The sequence below is a fragment of the Seriola aureovittata genome, chromosome 15 (assembly GCF_021018895.1).
Source record: "Seriola aureovittata isolate HTS-2021-v1 ecotype China chromosome 15, ASM2101889v1, whole genome shotgun sequence".
In the NCBI taxonomy this organism is placed as follows: domain Eukaryota; kingdom Metazoa; phylum Chordata; class Actinopteri; order Carangiformes; family Carangidae; genus Seriola; species Seriola aureovittata.
Genome location: NC_079378.1, coordinates 26127839 through 26150435, shown reverse-complemented (window position 1 = coordinate 26150435; position 22597 = coordinate 26127839). Strand labels below are relative to the sequence as shown.

At 40.5% G+C, this 22597-nt stretch overlaps 2 protein-coding genes across 3 annotated transcripts; both read right to left on the bottom strand.

Annotated features, from left to right (window-relative positions):
* Nucleotides 1-1825: 1825 nt before the first annotated feature.
* zc3h12b (zinc finger CCCH-type containing 12B) lies at nucleotides 1826-16040 on the bottom strand. 2 transcript variants are annotated; one of them, XM_056396660.1, is made up of 6 exons: nucleotides 15866-16040; nucleotides 10945-11739; nucleotides 10676-10815; nucleotides 10155-10389; nucleotides 9823-9929; nucleotides 1826-9712 (listed from the first exon to the last, which is right to left on the bottom strand). In XM_056396660.1, the coding sequence occupies exons 2-6, from the start codon at nucleotides 11574-11576 to the stop codon at nucleotides 8289-8291; spliced, it is 2538 nt and encodes an 845-aa protein (XP_056252635.1). In that variant the 5' UTR covers nucleotides 11577-11739; nucleotides 15866-16040; the 3' UTR covers nucleotides 1826-8288. The 2 variants fall into 2 exon arrangements, with proteins under 2 accessions (XP_056252635.1, XP_056252636.1); XM_056396661.1 differs by lacking the exon at nucleotides 15866-16040 and adding an exon at nucleotides 15324-15842.
* A 584-nt stretch (nucleotides 16041-16624) lies between these two features.
* amer1 (APC membrane recruitment protein 1) lies at nucleotides 16625-22378 on the bottom strand. The gene is made up of 2 exons (XM_056396657.1): nucleotides 22019-22378; nucleotides 16625-21323 (listed from the first exon to the last, which is right to left on the bottom strand). The coding sequence occupies exon 2, from the start codon at nucleotides 21214-21216 to the stop codon at nucleotides 18121-18123; it is 3096 nt and encodes a 1031-aa protein (XP_056252632.1). The 5' UTR covers nucleotides 21217-21323; nucleotides 22019-22378; the 3' UTR covers nucleotides 16625-18120.
* Between the last annotated feature and the right edge of the window lie 219 nt (nucleotides 22379-22597).

The following is a 22597-nucleotide window of genomic DNA, read 5'->3' as shown; positions in this document are numbered from 1 at the left end:
TCAGTTTTAAGCAGAAATAACAAGGTCTCATGAAATGCTGCTTTATTTTGTTGAAGTCTTTGTGTACCGAGAACACAAGCTGTAAAACACCAACAGAGTGAGGAACAACAGGATGTAATGTGGTGGAGATAATTGTTACCACACACATTACCAGTGGTGCTATAATAATTGTAGTGGTAGCAAAAAATTCAGACCAAAATTCCATGTGGTGACAGGTGTGATGCTACAGTTATTCTCATGGTTATCCAGCCGTTGTGTGGCCACTCGCTCCCTGTGGAGAGATAAACACCATCCACTTCTTTAAAGCATGACCCCGATCACTCAGAATGACTATGTGTAACATAACATCTCCCTCACCATAACCAGAGTCCATACTGCTTCATCAAGAGAGACCAGGCCTCAGGCTTTTTGGCTTTTTTTTAGTGCGCTCCAGAAGGAGCACGATGACTCACTCCAGACTGACAGTTTGTGGTCGAGCTGAGTTGCCTGCCTTCTTTTCTCCACAGCCAAAATCATTGCAGCCGTCAAAGTCGAGGCACAAACATTTCCCTCCAAATCTGATGAGGTCTGACTCTGTTTCCTTTCAGCTTCTCTTCATCTCTAGCTTTACGTTTTCTGCTCCTGCTCCACGTGTTTTTATTCACGTTGACTGACTCTGTCCAGCATTTTATACTTTAATTTTCAGTTTGTGTACTTGATGTAAATTTAGGTTTTAGCCTGAATGTGTGTATTAGTTTTATTTGCATATTTAAATTTCCAATCAATATATATGGAAAAACAAGCGAGCATAAATGATGACAGGTTTCAGGTTTTATGTTTTAAAACTGGCTGGTGTTTGAATACTCAGCACATAGTCACTGTATGTTGACTGATCCCTGCACAGAGCAGGACGACCCCACAGCTGAATGAACTTATCACATTTACACCATGACTCTGTGCTGTTTAACACAACACTTCAGGTTTAATGTTTGATGGGATTTAAATGATTTATATGATGACTTAAAGACTCATTAATTCATTTATCTCAGGGCGCTCCAATTTAAGATATTATCATATTAGTAGTGAGGACTTAAATACTGAGTTGTATCTTTGAAGACCTTAATGTGGTAAAATTTAAGCTAGTGCTAACAGACATGACCATGTACAGCTCTCTCCTTATGAGACTGTGCATGTCAACATTAGAAATCTCTTTGCAGACCTGATAGCAGTTGTAAAACTATATAACTCACATAATGTCATGTTTATTTTATCATTTACAGGAGGAATGTTTTGTTAGCAATAGTTAACCAGGCCATCTTTGTGTCTGCTGGTGTGTATCTTAATGAACATGTTCTGAGCTGTTACACCATTGAACCAGCAGAGTGTTCATGTGAAACCTGTTGCACAACGACAGCTGCACATACAAAGACGAGCTGAAGATATCCGAGAAAACATCTTGTGAAGAACTATTAGAGATTTCAAGATGGATTCAGATGTTTACATGATCATTTCAAAGATGAAGTAACACATTACACATTAATTTAACGATCGAGGCTTTTCAGTGAACAACCATTTCCACAATCTATTTAACCGTCACGGAGAAGGCAAGATGTTACTAATTCAGTTGCCTGAGGTCTAAACCGGAGTCATCTAACTTTTTCTGTTTCAGGGAAACTAATTCAAGATATGTTATAGATACTGAATAGGTTTGATTCCCAGGAACTAATACACATATCACAAATTCTTCAAGTTTGTTTACAGAAATCACTGAGGTTGACACACAGTTGTGTTTCTGTAATTTTGTCCGATTTCATTTCTTATCTCATCAAAAAAGATAAAAACACAGTTTGAACAGAATTTTGCTTTATTTACGGAGAGAAACACATTTTGTCATTAAGACTTACATTTTGTTTGAGCCCACAGACCCAAATAGTCTATTTTTGTATATTTTGGTCTATAAAAGCAACAATTTCCAGTCAGTGTGGATTACAATACTGCAGATCATCACAACACAAAAAATCTTGCTTCATATTTCCCTTTTTACATTGCAGACACAAGGGTCTACTCAAACAGACCTACACTACTTCAGAAAGGTGAGCACTGCATTCCTCAATATTAGAAAACAACCAAGTATGTGATTTAAAATGTTTAACCTGAGTATTACACTGTGTATATGTACAGTCAGTGTTATGTGCCTCTTGTCATAGCATTTTGTTTACCAACAATTCAAATTTTAAATTATATTGTAGCACAAACTGCAAGACGCCAAGTGGCTCACAATGATCTGACCATAACTGTTTGTGTATGTGTCTAAACCAAGAATCATTACAGGTACGCATCAAAAATCACTTTGGTCTTGATCTTAGGCATTAACAACCGATTCTGACCTTAAGTTAATATTATAGTGACAATATCAGTCTTAACAAAGTAGCGCTAGTCTAACGCAAACTGGCCTCAGATACTAAAAATTACAATTGGTGAATATTTCAATAGAAAAAAAAATCACAATTCAACACACCTTTGCTTTGTCATCATACAGGGTTAGTCATTAAATCAACTGCCAAACACTTCAATAAATCCCAGTTTTAAAAGCCTTAAACATCAAACACACATCTGAACCATTCAGTGTCAGGGTGCTACTGACACTGTCATCTGGAGAACATGTGGTGATGTCACCTGTCACCCAAAGATCAGCCAGTGGCAGATTCTATATTATTCTTTATTATTATTGAACCGTTTTCACGTCAGACACAGATTTGCGTTTGGTGTTAGGTTACTCTTAGTTTACAGAGAATGGAAAAGAAATCCTCTGAAATATAGAATTCATTACATGACAACCCATGTGTTGAAACATAAGAAGTTACATTTGACAAAGCCACCCAAGAATAACTTTGGCATGTTTTATTAGGCAAAATATATTCAAAAATATCGAAATTCCCATTAAAATAGCATAAAGCAGACATGTCAGCTTAGAGGAAATCGGTGCACAGTTTACAACACAGAAATTATCTAAGTATCTGAACAACTGAAGTAACTGTTACATTTACAGATCGCTTTCTATATATACACACACACGTGTGACTATGTACAAAGAGGACATGATGCTTACTGCTGTACACAGGGTATCTGCGCACTTTTAGGTAGCACATAAATGTCCCTGTAAATTAACTACTGTACCCAGTAAGAATTAGTACATACCAATGGGCTACTCCCAGTGACACACAGTGTCACAAAAATTATGGCATTGATTGTTTTTCCCCTTTATTTAAATAAAACTATTTTCATATTATACAGTTCATATTTTGTTACATTCAAGGTATAGATACAATTTGTATCAACAAGCAAAAGTCAGTTCTAGACATTTGTGGCTTAGTTGTTTGCGGCACTTCCAGAGGGAGGGTGGGACTGTGATCCACCATTCTGGCCTTTAGTGAAACCTTTTGGTAAAGCAGTGAAACACTGATTGGTGCATGGAGAGTCTTTAGCTGTGACAGCGAGGGTTTTTCTTTTAGCTGGAAGTAATCTATGGCCCAGTGAAAACAGAGGGTCTTTCTACAGGTCGCCTCAGGAACGGGGACAAAATTTAAATATCTGAAATGAGCATGTTCCTACATTTCCATTTCTCTTTTGTTCATGTGGGGAAAATGTCCTAAATGGCCATATGGAGTTTTTGAAAAGTATTTGAGGATTAGAGCAACTAGCCTCAGTGCTCTCTCAGCATCATGGGCACACATTTAACGGCCACAGACTTGGGATGTGTGTATGCTCTAATACTCGTTAAGCCCACAGTGTCCATGAGTGTGTTTTATCTAATGACAGAGGTGCAGGCAGCGTGGGACTGTGAAAACACTAACACACATTTGTGAGCAAAATGAGCAGTTAAAATTAAATGTGTGTAAATCTTTATGAAACCAATAACTAATAGGGTTTTAAGGACAATACCAATCCTATGTATAAATAGATTCATTATCTGGTTCAGATATCTGTGAACATTGTTCCATGTTAGCACTGATTTATTATAAATCAGTGAACAACAAATGCTACAATAAACTCTGACCTTTTTCATTTTGGTAGATTTGCGTTGTGACCTGTACGACTGTTACTAATTCCTTAACACACCTAGGTAAATGTACTCTGAGTTCATCGGGGCAATTGACTATTCCAGTGTTCAGGTTAAAGGATCTCACCATCACTAGAGAACCCTATTACTTCATTTGGTCTCTCAATCAGCAACAAAGCTGACGTGTTTAGTTTCATCAGTGACGACACACTTTATTCTTGCTGCACTGATAATGTTTTTTTAATCCATGACCTATCTCAAGGAGAAAGGGTGGCACGCAAACTTTTAGCCAAATGCCAGAAACAACCTTGACAGCAGCCTTGCAATCTGATTGTTTCATATGAAGAAACATTTAGGCAGTTTGTTTCACCTTCTCATGAACAGACAGACGGCCTCAAATGGCCTTGTCTTTTTCATGAAAAAACAAAGTCAGCAAAGCCCAAACTCATTTGGGCAAAACACATTCAAATGTTTTTTTTCTTTATGTCTGTTCATATACCACGGTTGTACCTAAACATTATAAAGAAATATATATTTTTGAAGCACCACCAATGAGACAGTCAGGCTCACATAATTAGCCCTGTTAAAGAGTAATACCACTCAGTTTTAAAATTCTCATACATTTTTTCTTTGTAACACTTACAAATTTAATGGTCTGCAATGCCATGGGAGCCAAACTGTGTGGGCTTTGTGTTTGAGCTCAACATCACTTCCCTGTGTTTTAAATTCTTTATTAAGTTAGTAAAACACCAAAACAATAAACTGCTCTTCATAACTTGTAATTCTGAGTCACAATGGAGCCTTTAACACAAATCTGACATTAAACATTACCTGGAGACTGTATAGTAAATTTGTAATGTGCAGTCATACAATCCAATAGTAGGCCTAAAGTTACCAAACCTGAATCCTGAAATTAAGTGGCATTTCCCTTTTAAATGCACTCAAAGCATGATCTAGCTATTAGGGTTGTCTTTACATGTTACACCTCCTGAGGGTGGGAGGAAACAAAAGGCAATGGATCATCAGGGGAATTAATCCTCTTGGGAGCATGAATGTGTTTAGCTGAAAACCGACGGTAATGTGCCCCATTAGTTTAGAATCACTGTGAACAAGTGGTTTGACCTGATGACTTGGGGCCATACCAAACTTCATGATTAGCTTCCAACATTAGCATCCTTCAGCCCCATTCGTGGTTAAATATTAAGGGTCCAAACAAAATTACTGGCACAAAAACATGCCACAAAAAGAGCAAACCAAATTATCTTTTTTTAAAAGCCATGTTCATCATTGGCTGCACTGTTACTTCCTCTGACTGAAGCTGCATCACGTAAAGCCACCCTCTCCGTTTTCTACATCTCAAGGTGCATAACGAGGATATACACGACAAAGTACAAAGGTTTGCAATGCCATCTCCACGTTTCACCTGCACATGACAAACTTTAAGGTACTACATGTTACATGTAGGATTTTCACAAAATATATCACAACTAGATCAGAGTAGAGTCTTGCCTGTGACCACTGGGTTTTTGGCAGGAAAAGACTGAAAATTAGAAAACTGAAAGCATCCTGAGAGCAATGTGCTGCAAGGCACAGCCAAACCCTTTCATGATCCTTGGAGACTGGTTGCATATATGCATACTGTACGTCTGTATTTGAGCAATTCAGTCCCCCTTCCCCCAACCCAACATGCTTTCTAGCATTCACTTCATTTTTTTATACAATTATTGAAAAGTCAAACTCTACAAGATAATACTAAATGAGTCCAATGTTTAACTCACTTCCAAGCCGAACTGACTTTTATCATCTTATCTGACAAATGTAACATCAGGTAAATATTCATTCTGTTGTGGAATTCATTGTGCAAACATTTAAACTGTGATGGTAAACACTGTTTCTATAATAGAACATTTCTACAACTTGTCCCTAAGTCACATTACATCCAGGTGAAATTAATTCTCAAAGTTTCACTACGTTTACATGCACATAAGAAACCAAGTGACTGTCAGGTTTAAACTGGACAACTCCCTCACATGCACTGTGTTTGCATTCGTTTAAAACTCATGTTTTTTTTTTTTTAATCAGAAAGCAGTTATGCCCCATCCCTCCTCCAAATGTTCAACCAAGTTTGAAATTTCTTATGTATCTAACATGTTAAAGGACCAGCGTGTAGGATTCAGTGGCATCTAGTGGTGAGGTTGCAGACTGGGTTTTACCTAGGGTGGCCGTCAGATGAGGAAAAAGCCAGTGTTTGGTTTGTCTGTTGTGGGGTAATGTAGAAACATGGCACACTTTGTGAAGAAGATATGAAGGGGCTCATTCTAAGCTGATGACAAGACAATGATTCTTTGTTTCAGGTGATTATACACAAATTAAACCATAATTATGAATATTATATTCCATTTCTGCCAATAGATCCACCTCGCCCCCTCCACACTGGTCCTTTAAATAAGAAGTTTAGTAACAGGTCAGCGGCACAATGACATTTGGACTGACTGTAAAGTAAGAGGCTGGGCTCTATCATTGGACAGCATGTTTTAGTGTTTGCTGTTGTTGAAGGCTGTTCAGCATAAACTGGAGTTTGGATTTCATTATTCTAGATGCAATGATACAAGTAAACAATATTTCAGAGAGTGTACAAATTACCAAATCCTAATAGAAGCTTCTCTTAATGTCTTTAACTGATGAAGGAAACTAGGTTTCTCACTCAGGTCAGTGACAAAAGCTGGAAATCATCAGATTACTGAGGTGCATGTAAAGGTAGACTTTGAGCCTAAATTAACCTGTTGATGAAAACAAACTGCTCCACTGACATCTTGAGGGCGTCAACTAGAGCTACTGTTTGACTATTATATAAATAGGAAAATCCTGGATGTAGCATCTAATAAAATCAGAAAGGTAACTATACAGTACACCAAAGGAAATGATCCAAACACTGATGGTAGGTAATACTATAATCGAATCAATCCTGTGAAACAAGTTTATACTACAATTCAATCAATCCTGTGAACCTAGTTTATACTATAATTCAATCAATCCTGTGCACCAAAATGTAGTTATGTAGAATACTGACACTATATAAATTCTGTCTTTTTTGGCATTATTTAGCAGCTTATAAATGACTTTGAAATAATGGCTTTTGTGTGATTGTATGTACATAAATATGTGCACATGCATACAAGTCAAATCTCTTTTTTGGCTTGCTTTGTGCACTGTGAAAATCTACCAAAATAGTAGCTTGTGAGGCTGAGAAAATATATCTCTTTAGATACTGAGATAGTGCTTTACATTTGAAAGTATAGGAGGCTTCAAAGACTTTCATTGAAACCAATTAGACAATGACTAAAGCGTGAGGTCATTCAGATATAAGGCCATTAAATGTCATAGTTCATGCTGTGAGGTATGTACCTACCTCCCTCTTAATTATCTTCAAAATAAAAGCACAAAAAGACACAGGAATTATTTACAGCAGAGGCAGACCTAAGCTAGGTTATTTATAGTTCCACTGCACCAGAAACACTTTAGATTCCTTTCATAACACATTCACAGGGCCTGAACAAGATCCTCAAAAAAGTACATGGTGTACAACTGTTGACATACTTTTATGTCAGATTTAATAAGGCAAATGTGGGAGATGTTGCTGAGTTATAACTTCCAATCTCAACTGTGCTGCCATGTAGCTAACCAGTTTACTTATCCACATAGTTCACACACAAAGTACTGTATGACGCTCGCTACATCAGTCTATTTTACACTGTTCATTTATGTGATTATTTATTTATTTTGTTCAATATTGAACTCATTTATTTAATTTTTCTATAACATCATTTAAAAATCAATTGATCTGAGGGACATTCAACAGTCCTGTCTAGTTTGTGTATTGATTATGGATGTGGTGCAAAGCTGCTATGCAGCTCCTGCTCAAGTTATATGAATGTGTTATGAACCAGATTTCTAATAAGGTATTACCTTATATCAACTTCACCACACTTCATATAAAAATGTAGGTTTCATATGTGAAACATCTTTAAATTCAACTTATTAATCAAACTTCCTCCATGCTGATTATGTCTTTCATCTTAGTGATGTAACATGTGATCACAAGATTTCCCATCAGAGACATTTAAAAAAAAAAAAAAACTCCTGAGGGCAGATGTTGCACATGCAGCAACATTGAACAAGTGCCAATCTTCTAATCTAACTCTTCCTTTCCTCAGGATATCACTGTTGAATGTTTCAGATGGTTAGCTGCTCAGTGGCATGACCTCAGTTTAGTAACAATAACAGCGGCAAGTTGTTGTGGATCTGTCAAATGAGGGTTCTTCTCCATTACGGAGTGAACCACGTAGGCGGGAAAGATGTTACAAAGGTTCCGATATGTTTGATACTGGTGGTCTGGGATGACATACCGCTCTGGGTGTTCGGCTGCAGACGGGGTCTCCCATGGTGAGTTCCAGATTTGTTCCATTTTGTCTGGCATACTGCGGACCATCACCCGCTCGCAACACGGCATCAGGCTGTTACTCAGTGGATATGAATGATATCCATAGGACTCATTACCACAAGGGAGAGGGTCCCAGCTTGCATGCTGCTCACGGCACAGTGGAGGTCGCCTCTGTCTCATTGGGTTACTATCATATAGCCTTGAATCTGATATACTGTCCATACGAGTCATACCAAGAGAGCGTGTGGGCTGTGAGGACAAAGGCGGCAGGACATTCTGAGTTAGGGGATAGTCTCCGGGGCAGCTGGACCTCGCTCCCACTGCAGCATGCTGGATATGTGGCGCTAGATGAGATCCAGACTGCTTCCGGGGGCCCTGCTTGGGCTCCTCTGGTCCGTAACTCTGTACCCTAGTCAACGCTTCGTGACGAAACCCATGGGAGAAAGTTTGCATTCTGGCCTGTGCAGGAGACTGCTGCTGCTTCATGCTCTCCTCTAAACTACTGTCCACAGAGCTGGGGTACAGCTCCCCGTAAGAGGAGAATGAGTCACTGTTCGAATGGCTGAGGCAGGATTCAGGGCAGTGGCTGGGAGTTCGCTGATACACACCATGCTCGTGCTCCATGCTACAGAAACTATCCACATTATGCATGCTGCTCATGCTCATGTTTGAAAAATCACTGTGCAGTGAATAATATCCATGGTCACTAACTGAGTCATACTTTGGAAACTGTTCACTGTATGTAACAGAGGCGCCATGACTATTAGTAACTAAAATAGGAGGGTACTGTACACTAGACATGTGCTCCAGAGAACTGTGCGCGAACTGCAGAGAACCTGGCACTGGGCTGCTGGCTGATCGTGTGTTCAAGGCCCCAGCTGCGTGGCTCTTGGCAGGCTGCATGGTGGGCACACTGAGAGCGGAAACGAGGGAAGGCACTGAATTTGTCTCAGACTTCCTAACAACGGACAGTGCCTCTGGAGGTTCACAGGCCACTGAACGAATACTGGGGTCAGACTGACGTTTAGGTGCCACACGTTTGGCCTCAGAGTTGCTGTCCCCCTTTGCAGTTGCTGGACCAGTACCACATTTAGCTAACGCTCCCTCACTCATTGTCTTCACTGCAGACAACTTGGCGAAGGCTCGTAGTTCATCGGCCACCGACCGCTGTGGCTGGTTCACACGCTCGGGATGATAGTACTTGCACTTATGTCCATATGTGCACTTTTTCCCTTGTTTAAAGGAAGAACACATCAAGTCAAGAGAATGGAACACTTAAATAATATTGGTAATAATACAACAGTATTCAGACATTGCTTTGAAAAGACACATGGGAACTTACCATAGGGGCAGGGTTGTTTTTTGTGCTCTGGAACAACAGGGCGCTTGCGGAGGAAATTTTCTAGGCTTGGACCATGTCTTCCCAGTGGATCATCTGGTGGCATAAACCTATTCAAAACATGTCATTAATAATAATAATAATAATAATAATAATTATAATTATTATTCCTGATTTTCTAATCAGCAAAGGTCATAAAACAATGACTAAATGGATTTCACAGATCTAAACTTAAAAGACTTGAATAAATAACCATTTATACCACTAACCAATTTTCATTTGACATAAGTTTGTATTGTACTGTAGCAAATGGGATCTGTATCATGGTCTCTTACTTGTCATTGACAAATGAGTACATTAGGAGACGCTCTTCTATGAACTTCTTCCATTCTGGCTTCTCATTTTGCAAGTCCCTGTAGTTGTCATTTGACACAATAATTCCATCAGAATCATAAGCCAGCTTCACTATGAAGCGATCATCATAGCACACCACCCTCCTGCCTTGAACTCTCCGAGATGGGGTGAAAACCAGGATCTTCTCTTTTTCCAGCTTGCGTAATATTTCTTGATCTGAAAGAGACAGCTCATCATAAATCAGTCAAAAACAATAAAATCCCATTGTATAAATATGCATTGGGGTATATTATGGTATTTTGTCAGATAATATATGCACCCACTTCTTGCTAACCATGACTACATCACAGTTCATGCTTCAGTCACAAACAAAAATGCCATAACTCCAACATCAAGGCTGACTGTCTATAGAGTTGCTCCACAGCTGACGTTTATACAAACATCATCAACCACATCGTATCAGCACCTTCTATAGCAAATGCCTAAAAAAGAGCTTCACTACCTGTAATGAGGGCGTCAGGTCTCGACTGTTCCTTCCTCCAGGCTGGGACAAACACAGTGATGTCTTTGTGTCCTTTCTCCCAAAACCACTCAACAGCAAGTTGGATACCACGACATGAGAATACCTCTTTGTTTCCATGGCTACAAAACAAAACGATGTGGTATAAGGTTTACTTAAAACTCACAAAATTGGCATCACTTAGTGGAAAATGTTTCAGAACTTTAATGCATTTTGTATAAAGCATAAATGTGTGTTTGGTAGTGTCTTACCTCATTGCCACATTTGAGCCATCAATGACGATGGGCCTGAGGTTATCAAATGTATCCACAGATTCATCTTCCACTGACACATCTGGACTAACACTCTCTTTAACACAGGGGGACCGTGATATTAATGTGGCCGTACTGCCGCAAGGTTGAATTTCAGGCTCCACTTTGTTTCCAAGCCTCACCAACTCAGCGAGAACGTCGTTAATTAAAGCAGCAGCCCCCAACTTGTTGAGCACAGTCTCCACCTGCTCTCCTGAATAACCCAACTTCAAAGCAAACTCCATCTTCGTCTGGTACTCCCTCTCACTAGCAGGCTTGATCCCTGGTCCTGTGCTGCTCTCATCCTCACGGAAATCTTGCACAGTGCTACTCTGGGAAAAACTGGGCCGGTCGAGGCATGGAGAGCGACAGAGCTGCCGATGGGGTTTTGTGACAACCAGAGGCTCCCGCTTCTTACAGCTGCTGTTGCTCACCTGAACCCTCTGGCGCTGCTGCTCTTCAGACTCGCTTTCTGAGCTGCTTCCATCCTCTGACTCGTCAGTGGCGTGCTGGGCCTGGCTTGAGTCAATGTTCTCCTCCCTCCATGGGCGTTTTTCCATTTTGAGCTTCTCCACCATGGACCATGCTGTCATCACGTTTGTCTTGACACCTCAGATTTCCACTCCATGCTTCCTCACCTCCACCGCAACCAAGGAATCATACTCAGTGCTGGACTTCAGCACTACAGGCGGTTTGTGTAGGGCCAAAGTAACACACTATCCCCTATGTGAGCAGGTTAAATCAAACTATGTAATCCTGAAAGAAGCAGAAACATGATGGAAGTATCAGTTAGTAATATGTGTTCAACTTTTATTTAACCACAACATAATTTTGAAAGAAATAATTTGCCTCTGTTATCAAACATTTACTTTGTTGGCCCACCTAAAAAGAGTTTTTGGGACACAAGTTCAAAGTGTAGCAAGAAACTAAGCCGACTGGAGTGATACTTTCCTGAGCAACTGTTAATTCATCTTTAAAGAATTCATCTTTCTTCAGCTCTGTCTCATCCACCACACTTGTGGTAGACCAATGCTCCACCTCTAAGAAACACTGCTCTCTGGGGCAAGTGACACAATTATTCAGAGAAATGGAACATGTTAGTCGCCTGCCCAAACAAACAAGTTACCAAACACACCACAGTGATGCAGGAGAAGGTCTGATCTGGATGTGGACGTTGTCTCTGTCTGTTTTTGTATTTGTGGGTCACACACGCGAAAAGTAATCCGGCCCATTCTTTTGTTTAGTATGCATTTTTACAATGTCTGCCAAGACTGCAGGCTTTAATTTTTGTATGACTGTCACTCCTTAACTGAGTCACACCAACCAAACAAACTAATGATGTAATTGAAGTACAGCTTCAATTACTAACTAACCGTACACTCAAACATAGCAAAGTGTCTACAGCAGTGTTGCAGTTGTGAACTTGTTTCCCCTAGTTGTTGTTGGTTTTGCAGTGAGAAAGCTACCAACAGAACAGGTCATAGAAATGTGAATATTTACTGGCGACAGGTGGAAATAGGAGCAACAATTCTCAATATTATGAGATGACAGACAATTTCCTTCACTTCACCAACTTCACAGAGGTAGTCTTATTTTTAAAACTGAACATACTTTTTTGTGTTGTGGTGTCTTATTACAGTACACAAATACAAAAAACAGTGTCACTACTCCTATATAGATGCTGTATGGAAAAAATACGGATGCAACAGACAATAAAATGTGGTAATGAGCCTCAGCTCTATGAACACAAAAGGCTTCCTGCCTCACAAACAAAATTCAAGCCAGCCAGACTCACACGGTGTAAGTGCATGAGTTAACAGAACCTGAGACAGTGTGGGCTGAACACTGTATCCCTGCGCCTCTCACAGTCTGAACTCAAATGAATTCCTTAGGGAACAAAGCTGTTTTATGGTGATGCAGAGTGGGACTTCAAGAGGGGGGGCTGGGGCAGCCGCAGTACAAACCATACTACACTGTATATCCATGTGTACAACATTTGGACACATGGATATTGATATGACAATGTTTATAAGGAGTGCAGTCATGAACAGAAACACTAGACGACTTTCCTCCAGTCTTGCAGAGTGTACAATACAGTCAGCATCAAGCTTCAAGAGGCGCAGCCCATGATGTTCGTTGCTTAGCAACACAGCCTTGTCATCAGCTTACTCCTTTTTACCAGTCACGACTAACACAAACACAGCTCATCATCTCTCTTCAGGCAGCCAGTAAACGCAGGACACTTACAGCTACACTACAACTCCACACTGAAACTCCTGAGGCAGCGTTTTATAAAACATCACTGAGACGTGTGTCAGTGCTGACCACTGAGGAAGGACACTCACTCTGGATGACCCATGTATTTGCCTGAGATATCTACTTTCACTATGTCACACACCCTAAACAGCCACTGACATTCATGGAAGATGCTTCAGGTCGACAGATATTTTGAGGGTCGATTTATGGGTAATAAGTGTACCCTTTTATGTCAGTGGTTTGGGCTGGCTTACATCATCACAGCACATACTGTCGCACTGCTGATCACAACTCGTATGACACGACGGAGGTTTGAACATTTAAAACAAAAACCTCAAGATGCACATTAATACATGGTTAAAGGAGCCGAGCTCTTCCTTTCCCTCCACCTCCAGATTCACAGGCTGAGACTCAGCAAGGCCTCCAGACCATCTCTGCACATGCACAGGCTCATGTAGTTCTGTCTCATAGCAACAAGTGAAGCGGGTCCCTGAAGCCATCTTTTACATTGGTGACCCTACATAATATCAAGCAGTATGGAGCAGAGATAAACTCACTGTGGTCAGTTACAGTTACATTTATTGCTTGGGTAGAGAGATATCTTGAAGACCGACCTCCAGTGTATGAAAATGATCCAGCAGTTAAACAGAAGGGCATGTGATTGTCACTGTGATATCAGCACCACTTGCACTATGTTATCCTACACAGAAGAAAGTCATTAAGGCTGATCATTGACATACACTTTCACTACGCTCAGCCACCACTTTTAAAAAGACGCATCACTTCAAAACTACACGGCTGAGATGCTCTTGTAACACCTGGTCAGTGTATTCTGAACCACCAGCTGCGAAGACATGAAGATTATTGGATCTATTAATAACTCAATAACTAAAGGAAGGACACAGTGAACAGTCATCCAGGACATGGAACAAGAAACACAATGTGACTTATTTTTGTTATGTACATTGATCAGATGATGGCACTATGCTCCCATCTCACTTTATATTCATCGTAGCAGAGACATCTCGTCTGATGGAGATAATCACTACACTCTTTTTGGAGGATATGTTCACTGGGCTTCTTACACGTGAAAAGATGAGTCCATAAATCCTCATATATATGGTGATCTGTTTCAGTGTGTCGAGCTAACACAGAAAGACGGATGTTTCTTTGGTACAAAGTTAATCATGTGGCCTGTGTAAGTATACATTTAGTGTGTGGCTGGTTCATCATCAGCACAGAGATTTAAAAGTATTACAGCCGTCACTTTCCAATGGAAACATACTGTAGAAGTCCAGCAGGAAGGAAAGTATCACCTGGAAGTCTTTACAGTCATTTTTCTTTAGAAATGACAAATTTAGCCATGTGAGTTTATAGTCTTGGGGCACATGGATGATACTATTCACATCTCTTAATGTGTAGGTTCAAAAACAAGCCAACCTCCCCTCCCAAACACACCATTACCTCCCCATAAATAAAGCAGTATGTACTCTATATATCTGTATGAATTAATTAATGCATGAACGAGGAAACAAATATCATGAATATAACTTCCCTCAGACTTCATGTCATGCCCACCCCCTTTCCCATTTTTCATCTTGAAAGTCATAAATATTGACCTCTATTGATGTGAGCCTCTACTAGTTTTAAGTTTCTCCTCTAATCTCAGGATTTTTCCGTACAGTTTGACCTTTTACAGATTTATCCAATTAATTGTGTTTAAACAAGGTGGAAAATATTTCAAAATAAGAAGTGAGGAAATTATCCCTTTGGCAGGATGGTATTAACAGTAGACTAAAAGTAAAGTGAGAACCGACTTGTTCTCGTATTCAGTTTTGTCTTCACAAAACAGCAAACTACATGAATGTGAAACCAAATCCGAACACTGCCTTCATCCCAATGACAGTGACCATACAGGAAACCTCGTAACTGTTGCATTAACTTACTATGTTGTTGCATTCATCAGAACAGTTGACACGTCAATAGAAAAAACTGAAGTGCATGATATCATTAGCATCATGAGATGAGAGGGATGAAATGGAGGAAGGTTAAACAAATGACAGTACAAGAGATCTCATACTTACAATCCTCCACATCGAATAACATTACAGCATCACTACTGCACACGACGTCACGTCTGTGGTTCAATTTGATCAGAGTTAACTGGTTTGATAGCCGTAGGCCCGGAGTGTCGGTTAGCACACGCTAACAAGCTAATCTAACGTTACTACAGCAGCTGGAAAGTCAACACATTAGCGACATAAATTAACCGGCCTACTTCGGTTTACCTCGTTGACCAACGGCTGGACAGCGGTTGGATAATATTAGCAGCGTTATCCAACCAAGAGGGCGACGTTAGTAAAGCTAGGTAAGCTAACATACAGCAATGATAGCCAATTCAGTGGCTCTACAGGCGAACTTAAACGTCAGATTGCTAACACTGGTTAGCTTTAGCTGCTGATCTTGTGCTAACATTTTTGCCGGAATACTACAATAACTTGAGATAAAGTTGACGGTGATTTAAAATTACAAACAGAGGTGAAACCACAGAAGCACAACATGATTCCCTACATATTCTGCACGTAAATCACTGCCGTTGTTCACTTTCCCCCGGTGCTCATCTCACCTTGTTGCTGTCATCCTCCTCGCCTGTAACACTTATGTTTTGCTGCCATTGGCGCTGTCGCAGTTTGTCAGGGTTGCCAGATAGCGCGAGGGAAACAAGTAATCTAAGCTGCGAAAAGAAACCGGGGTCAGACCACGTAGAAACTTCATGTCTCCCCCACTGCCTACTTAATCAGACATTTCATCAACGCAGGGATTTCATGATGCTGACTCTAGCTTGAGAACTGTCATTAACCCAGAGCAGTGTGAATGCTGCCCTCTGAAGATAGATAGATAGACAGACAGACAGGGGTAGTAATAGGAAAAACGTTATGAACTTAAATTGGGATATAAATTCTAATGTATTTAAGTCCACAATAGTTAAACCCGCTTGAATGACTCGCTCCATACTCAAAAGAGTAAGTCCCATTCAGTTTAAATACAGAAGTCTGGCAGACTATAGTAGTCATGCACTTTTAAATAAATCGTGTGTTAAATGTTCATGCACACACAATATTTCCAAATTGCGAACCATCATGTGGCTCAGGAGCTTTGTGTTGACTTCCAGTCAGTCCTGAACCAGACCAGGGGCTTTCTGTCCACGTTCTCCACAGGTGTTCAGGTGAACAGGAAACTCTGAAGTGCTCCAAAGTGCCAGTGTAAATTTAACCACTAATCTGTCATGGTTTCCTGCCTTTGGCCCCCATTGATGCTGGGAGAAACTTCAGCTCCCCAATCAGCCTGAACAGGCACAATGAAAGAAAATGGAACAAGAAAGAGATGATGTCTTGTCATGTTTATTTTAGTGTAAGGCAGTGTTCTACTCTGATAGACTGTAACAGTATGAGGACTCCTGTAGTATAACATGGATTAACTTTCAGACAATTAAAAAAAATGCAAAATTAAAAAAAGAAAACTTAAACAAACCAATATTGCCAATTTGTAATAACCATTCTAAATACAATGTTACAGTATACAAATAGCTGATAATATAAATACATGTTTTGACATTTGTTCAATATTACGCCATAAAAAACTACATGATCTGACACTTTAACCTCTGACCAATCAAACATTAAATTCACAAGAAAATGATACAGGGTGAAATTACCAGTTTATCTTTTTTAACATATCATTTCAACTCCAAAACTAAATCAAACAGATTTTTCATTAAGGTACAGTAACACAATAATGGAGTGCGTCATCAGTAAGAATTCTGCACTTCACAGGTCGCTCAACTGCTGGAAAATAGGACCAAAGAAAAACAGCAACTACAGAGAGGCCAAACTGTCTGGTGAGAAACAAATGATAATTATTAGTTTTTTTTCTTTGATTTACCATTTTGTAGATATTTCACTCTGACTGTTTCCTATATGTCTCATGTAAAGCACTTTCATACCTAGAGGAACTGTACGTAAAATGTGCAACACAAATAAAGTGGCCTTGCCTTGCACAGCTGTCTACAGTATGTAAATTAAACAACAGCCCATCTGGACATTTCCTGTTAAAGATTAATTTAGCTTAATTCGTTTCAAATATAACCCATGAAGATAAAGAGACATGTTTTCTATGGTGAGATACTCCCCTCTGAGATACTCGTCGTCATTTTGCTTCCTAAACCCAATCTGGTCTGAAATGAGGTAAATCAAGAAAACAGTTACAAACCTCCATCATGACAGGCTCACATTAACCTTACTGGAGCAAACAGAGGCTGTGAAAAAGCAGTAAACACAGACATAAGCTGGCACTTAAAGCATGAGCATACATGTGTTCAGAGGCAACTGGCAAAGTAAGCAAGATTGGCTAGCACTGTTCAGCTGTGCTATGGAAACCAGGCTAATGATAATCTAAGTGTGGCATTACTATTGAGACCTGGATACTGAGGCTACATATGAATAAACACATTCTAGTAATATTCAACAGCTTAATGAGATGAATCTGTGAGCCATTCAAATGCAAATCAAACATTTACTCCCTTAAATACCTTCAGTGAATTGACAGTATGTGATCAGTGAGAGACAAGCAACTGTTACTGTGCAAATGCAGAAAATCCCTTTCCACTTCCCAATAATTCCCATTGTTGTAGATGACGCAGCATGATGCACCAACTTCACGTTTTCATTAGTGTCCTGTCTATCACAGTGTACAGCTACTTCTCAAAGGAATCAGTTGTGCAAGTAAAAATGAAGCAACAGTTACTCCTTTGGGTGGAACATAAAAGCACTCATTGGCACATACACATGTGATCTTAAAGCCAACTGCATGACTAATAGCCTTTCAATTAAAGGTTATCTCTGGGTGTTTGTTGCAGGCTACCTCCCTGGGCATTCTTGTTTCACTGAGGACGGCCATTTCATCCTTCAAACCTGTGTTTAAAGGACTCCCAGTATGAGATGTTCCCTCCCTGTTAGCCGCTGGTCTGCTTTGACCACACTGGTTGTAGGGCCGCAAATCAGTGGCAGCTTTACAAAAAACATCATCGTCAATATCATCCAATACCTCCTCCACCATTCCAGGATAAACAAAGGTGCTATGAGGTAAACGAGAGTCTGATTGTAAAGGAAGGTGACACTGTCTCTTGTAGAGTTCTGCACTCTGAGACATTAAATCACAGGACACTCTGTCTGACACATCAGAGCAGAGACGTTGTGATTTACCTTCAGAAAAATCACCGCCGGATGAAGTAGAAAATATTTTGTGTTTCACTTGGGCTTGACTCACACTTTGTACTTTTTCAGTGATTTCCCCATCTGCCAGGGGAAGGCTTAAAGCCATTTCTGACCTTGTTTGCCATGATAAGGCCATAATGCTACTACTGTCTTTAATGTCCGATGCAGACACGAGTACATTCTTTTTGTAATATGATGAGTCTCTTTCAGAGTCCTTTTCAGTTTGAGGACAAGAAACCGTAGTAGCTCTTTCCTCTCTGTATGTGTCAGGCATCTTCAACTCGAGGCTCTCTGTGTCTAGAGACCTACTTCTCCTGTCTAGAGACAATGGATTAGACATGGACTGGCTGACTCTTGTAAGGCCAAGGTGCCGTGGGAGACTAGCTATTGCCCATGTGTTACTGATCAGGTTCTGTTCGTACAGGTCTAACATTTGATAGTCAAGTTCAGCAAATGCATCTTTCTGTAGGTAGCTCTCTTCAAATTCCTGATAGGGCGATGAAATGTCCTCCTCTAGTTCCATGTGAATCTGCTCGTCATATTCACCCTCATTATGCATATCCACTACATCAAATGTGACTATAGTAGGTAAGGCCTCCATATTTGGAGTGAAGGCAGAGTTTGACTCCAAATCATCCACACTGTTGTGCAAGTTACTCAGCATCTGCGAGTGTTTTGTGTAGTCCACAAGTGCTTGTGAGAAACACACAGTTTGCCCATCATCCATATCATTTTTACAGTCTGGAGACTGAGAATTGATATTTCTGTACGGTAAAGCCACAGGCTTGTTTTCCTCAATATGTTGCTCTTTGGGTTCACAAAAAGTTTCAAAATTGGGGTCAGATGCGCTTCCGAATGACACGCTGCTATGCCTTTTCTCACAGTCAGCATCAATGGATTTTGTTCTTTTTTCTGTAGGAGGCATATTTCCCTTTTCATCAAACACATCCGGCTCTACATTACTCTTGTTGCCTGATGCTTGCGGTTTTGAATTCATATTACAGTTTTTATTCAAGCCGATTTCTTGCCGAATAAACACATTTTGAGCCAGCTCTGGGGATTTACTGTTCTCTAGAAAATCGTGAACTTCATACAATTCACCACTTATTTGCAATCGATTCATTTCTGGCACAAAGGCAGAATCTGTCACATCAACTGGATCACTTAAATACTCGCACTGTTTTGACCCAGGCAGTTTAGATTTATTTTCATAATGTGGACTGATGAGACTCTCATCAGGTGCAAAAAGTTCGTAGAGGGCATCACCGCTGTAACTGTCCCTGGGTAATCTCTCTGTCCTCAGTCTGTCACTTTTTTCTTGCCCTTCATCTGGCCCCGGGGTCGTTGAGTCATAATAGCCCTCATCACTGTTGGGAACGGATTCTTGATGTTCACTTTGAGGAGTTAATACATCAGCAATGGAAGAGGTGTCCATGCCACTGGCTTGCTGTACACTGTTACTGTTCAATAAATCCATATTGTGAGAGCTCGTCAGCTCAGCAGTCATATCTGTGTGGTCTTGGTTGCAAGTGCAGCAGATTTCTTCTGAAGCATCATTTCCCCAGATATCTTGAAGACACTCTTCGTCCAGATTTTCAGGTGAGGCCATTTCTTCACCGCCGCCCTGATAAGTGAGATAACAAGAGGCCCTCTTTCCTCCATTTCTGCTCCTTTCTCCAGAGACCGTGCTCTCTGTGATGCTGTCATCTTCTTGATCTGCAATAATGTCCCCACAGCCAGTGAGCGAATCAAAGCTCTTCAATGATGCAACGTCTCCAAAAATCAGGTTTAGCTGATCTGAGGAACCAGCAGCTGTTTCAGACTTCAATTCAGGCTCAGACGTCATCTGAAGTTTGAGGCAAGGCTTGCTGTGTCCTCGAGGAGTCTCCTCATTATCACTGGAAACTACAGCCATCAAATTCATTTCCTCCACGTGATCATCACACATCTGATCATCAAGCTCAGACCTTGGGCTTTCTTGCCCCACACTCTTCTCTAATGCCGTAGCATCAACATCACTACATTCAGGACCAATGGAAATATCACACAGAACATCTGCAAAATCAGGCACATCAGGTTCAGATCCCAGGCACTCTGTGACATACAGCTTGGTGTTGTCCTGGACAACAGGCACCTCCTTGTTGCAGTGAGGGGTTGACAATGCAATCATCTCAGTTTTATCCAATCCAAAATTTCTATGGTTTCTGTGATGCTTAAAACTGTGAAACAGACTCCTCAAACCCTTTTTCTGCCGGCCGAGTGTCAATGATTTCTGGTCAGCAGTGGGGTGACTACATTCATTGTGGCAGTGACTGCGGAGCTCTCCAGAACAGTCCCTCTGGCTGTGGTATTCAGAGTCTCCAGCTGAGGTGTATCTACCTCTCAGACTGTCATCATGACTAACCTTACTCAGCCCATCATGTGTTCTGCTCTTGGGGATTCCTTTCTTAGAGGACCACTTATTCTGATTTTTACTCCTTCCACTAAAAAAACTTGGTAAAATACAGATGCTTTTACGAACTCCAAAAAATGTCAGGGCAGTCCTCCTAAATTTCCCAGATTTTTGAGGTTTCACCGTGGCATTCAGTGCGTCCGACTGAATCTCTTCCATGATGTCATCGGGGCCACAGCGAGAGACCTGTCCAGAGACTGTAGCTAAATCCTTGGTGTCTCCAGGTAGTTCGTCTACCTTGAGAGAAGCCATGGCTGCTACACTTACGAACGCAGTTCAGCAGAGGGCATAGTAGCTGAATGTTCAAAATCAGCTGGTAGGATGATGGCAGTGAATTTGTCCTCCATCCGATGTGAGCCCTGTATTGAGAAGGTTGAGATCAACATCAGTGATCAACGGCCATATTGATATAATGGAAATAAATTGCAGAATTTTACTTTATTTTTCTATTAGAGGTTGGTTTTTCTAATGCGCAAAATACCCTATTTTACTTTTGCCATCCTCTGAGGTTTTGTGGCATAGAAACATAGTCACATTTTGTCTTAGCACCTACTGTACACACAGGTCCTCATGAACTGTCTTTTATGTCATAAATGTTTGTGTTGTTTTGTGGGGATCTACAAAGAAAGTGTACACGACTGTAAAACTGCAGACCAGTGAAATTAGCTTAAACTCCTTTGCAAGTTAGTGCATTACTTAAAACTTGCATATACAGAGCCCATCCCCATACTTTGTTTTGCATATCTGTTTATTGTAATACATAAATAAAATAAAATAAAAAAAACTGTAACATAATGTATATGTAACTTGAATGTATTCAAGAGAAGCATAAAGACAAGTGTTTCCTCACAGTGCTGACCTGTCTGTCACTATGCTTCTGCTGTGCTGCTCTGAAATGAAAGTCTTATGGAAGCGGGCAGCTAACACTAACTATGGTCCACGTAGACAACCGTCACAGACTGAGACCTGTTTCATTTAGAAACAAACTACAAGCCACATTAGCACAAGCCGACACTGCCTGGTTAGCCAACAGTCACACAGTCAACAAACTTACCAAATACAGCCACGATCTTGCAGCACGGAGTTGATTTCTCCACCTGAAGCCAAAGCTTCCTCTCAGCACAGAGCTTCTGGTCCTAACTAACCTCGACTTGTGGTCGACTCGGCCCCGGAGCAGCTCAGACCAGACACGGGCTCATTTGTTAGCTAGCTGCGGTGCTTGCTAACAACGTCCCTGCTTCTCTCCGGTGTGGGTCGTACAGTTAGTGGCTGTGATGTGAATGTGACAGTGAACAGCAGCACACCTCTGGATTCACGAGTCTACTTCAGCCACATATGTAGACAAAAAGCCCAGCGTTTCAATGCTGGACGCTGACTTCATCTCCACACACAGGTATACTCCTTAGAGACTCTCCTCTCGGCGCACACTAGTGACGCAACATGTGTGTGACATGTTTTATAACGTAACCATCATTCCGAACGATTATAATAGGATTTTTCTTTTATTCACAAATATTACATTTCAAAAACATGAGTATTGTAAATGGTTTTATGTTACTGTATTTTTTTTTGCTGTATTGTTATTATGATTATGATCATTATTATTGTTATTATTATTTGGTGTGATTGCCAT

Excerpts from the sequence above, each read along its gene's own strand:
- amer1 (XM_056396657.1), bottom strand. The coding sequence starts at position 21,216 with ATGGCTTCTCTCAAGGTAGACGAACTACCTGGAGACACCAAGGATTTA.
- zc3h12b (XM_056396660.1), bottom strand. The coding sequence starts at position 11,576 with ATGACAGCATGGTCCATGGTGGAGAAGCTCAAAATGGAAAAACGCCCA. Across the intron at positions 9,930-10,154 it reads TACTCATTTGTCAATGACAA|GTTTATGCCACCAGATGATC; the intron begins GTAAGAGACCAT and ends TGTTTTGAATAG. Across the intron at positions 9,713-9,822 it reads AAAACAACCCTGCCCCTATG|GGAAAAAGTGCACATATGGA; the intron begins GTAAGTTCCCAT and ends CCTTTAAACAAG.